This window comes from Onychostruthus taczanowskii, unplaced genomic scaffold, assembly GCF_017590055.1.
Source record: "Onychostruthus taczanowskii isolate IOZ18803 unplaced genomic scaffold, ASM1759005v1 scaffold1197, whole genome shotgun sequence".
Lineage (NCBI taxonomy): Eukaryota > Metazoa > Chordata > Aves > Passeriformes > Passeridae > Onychostruthus > Onychostruthus taczanowskii.
The window spans coordinates 1,953-3,928 of record NW_024498348.1 but is presented as its reverse complement, the minus strand read 5'-3'; the positions used below and the strand labels follow the sequence as shown (position 1 = coordinate 3,928).

The following is a 1,976-nucleotide window of genomic DNA, read 5'->3' as shown; positions in this document are numbered from 1 at the left end:
GGAGTTTTTTGGGACTTTTTAACGGGGTTTTTAAAGGCATTTTTTGGATAATTTTTTTTAGGTTTTAGGAGGATTTAGAGGAGTTTTTTTGGGAATTTTTGAGGTGGAATTTTGGGGCATTTTGTGGTTTTTTGGTGGCCCAATTTTGGATTTTTTTTTCTTTTTTTTTTTTTTTTAGGTGGTTTTTTGGGTAAAATTTTCAGTTTTTGGGGGGGGAATTTTCAGTTTTTTGGGGGGGAATTTTCAGTTTTTTGGGGTAGAATTTTCAATTTTTTGGGGTGGAATTTTCAGTTTTTTGGGGTGGAATTTTCAGTTTTTTGGGGTAAAATTTTCAGTTTTTTGGGGTGGAATTTTCAATTTTTTGGGGTGGAATTTTCAGTTTTTTGGGGTGGAATTTTCAGTTTTTTGGGGTGGAATTTTGGGATTTTTTGGGAAGAACTTCGTTGCGGAAATTTCATATTTCGTGTTTTTAATTATTTCATATTTTTCATTAATTAATTTTAATTACTTTTCCCCCCCCCAGGTGATGAACATGTACGGCGACCTCGTCATGGACGCCGTGCCCGACAAGGTCGGCGGGGGCGTGGCTTCCTGGCTTTGTGGGCGTGGCTTCCTGGCTTTGTGGGCGTGGCCACCGCCCGGCGGGCGTGTCCACCGCCCGGTGGGCGTGTCCAGCTAAGCCCCGCCCCCTCCCCAGGTGCATTTCTTCAACTCCTTTTTCTACGACAAGCTCCGCACGCGCGGCTACGAGGGCGTGCAGCGCTGGACCAAGAACGTGAGGGGCGGGGCTTCGGGAGGGGGCGTGGCCTGAGGGGGTGTGGCCTGAGAGGGCGTGGCTTGAGGGGGCGTGACCAAATGTGGGTGTGGCCTCATGTGGGTGTGACCTGTTATGGGCGTGGCTGGGTGTATTATTAATCAGGTGTGGGTGTGGCTTTATGTGCTGGGGTAAGAATGGGAGGGGCGGGGCTTAAATGGGTGGAGTAGAATTTGGGCGTGGCCAGATGTGGGTGTGGTCAAATCCAACCCCTGTGCCCCAAAGTGGGTGTGGCCCTCCTTTAGCTCCTCCCACCCCACAACTCGTTCCATTCCTCCCGGAATTTTTAATGGGTGGGCGTGGCCGGATGTGGGCATGGTCACCGGTGGGCGTGGCCAAGGATGACCCAAACCCCACCCCCTCTCCTGGATTTACTCCTCTTTTAACCCCTCCCACCCCAAAACCCCTCCCATTTCCCTGGGGATTCTTTCCTGTTGTGGGCGTGGCCAAATATGGGTGTGCCCAAAAGTGGGCGTGTCCAAAAGTGGGCGTGTCCACAAGTGGGCGTGTCCACCTGCAAACACACCCCCACCCTGTCAGTTCCCCCCCATTTTTAACCCTTCCCACCCCAAACCCCTCCCATTTCCCTGGGGATTCTTCCCTGGGGTGGGCGTGGCCAAATGTGGGCGTGGCCACCTACAGACACACCCCCACCCCTCAACCCCACCATATTCATATTCCCCCATTTTTAACCCTTCCCACCCCAAACCCCTCCCATTTCCCTGGGGATTTTCTTCCTGGGGTGGGCGTGACCAAAAGTGGGCGTGGCCACAAATGGGCGTGGCCACCTGCAGACACACCCCCCACCATGTCCATATCCCCCCATTTTTAACCCTTCCCACCCCAAACCCCCTCCCATTTCCCTTGGAGATTCCCCCCCTTGTATCGGGCGGGCGTGTCCGTCGGTGGGCGTGTCCCAGCGAGGCCCCGCCCCCTCCCGGGCAGGTGGACATTTTCGGCAAGGAGCTGCTGCTGATCCCCATCCACCTGGAGGTGCACTGGTCGCTCGTGGCCGTCGACGTGGCGCGCCGCACCATCACCTACTTCGACTCCCAGCGCACGCTCAACCGGCGCTGCCCCAAGGTGGGCGGGGCCTCGCGGAGGAGGGGGCGGGGCCTCCCGGTGGGGAGGGCGTGGCCGTATATTCAAAGTAGGGTGGGCG

The 1,976-nt window shown here is 54.9% G+C and overlaps 1 protein-coding gene across 1 annotated transcript; it reads left to right on the top strand.

Annotated features, from left to right (window-relative positions):
• Positions 1–519: 519 nt before the first annotated feature.
• Positions 520–1,897, top strand: LOC121348378 (sentrin-specific protease 3-like; the record flags this gene model as incomplete). Its single annotated transcript, XM_041427792.1, has 3 exons — positions 520–571; positions 698–775; positions 1,760–1,897. Coding segments are annotated over exons 1-3 (261 nt in total), but the record flags the coding sequence as incomplete, so codon positions are not given.
• Positions 1,898–1,976: the final 79 nt, after the last annotated feature.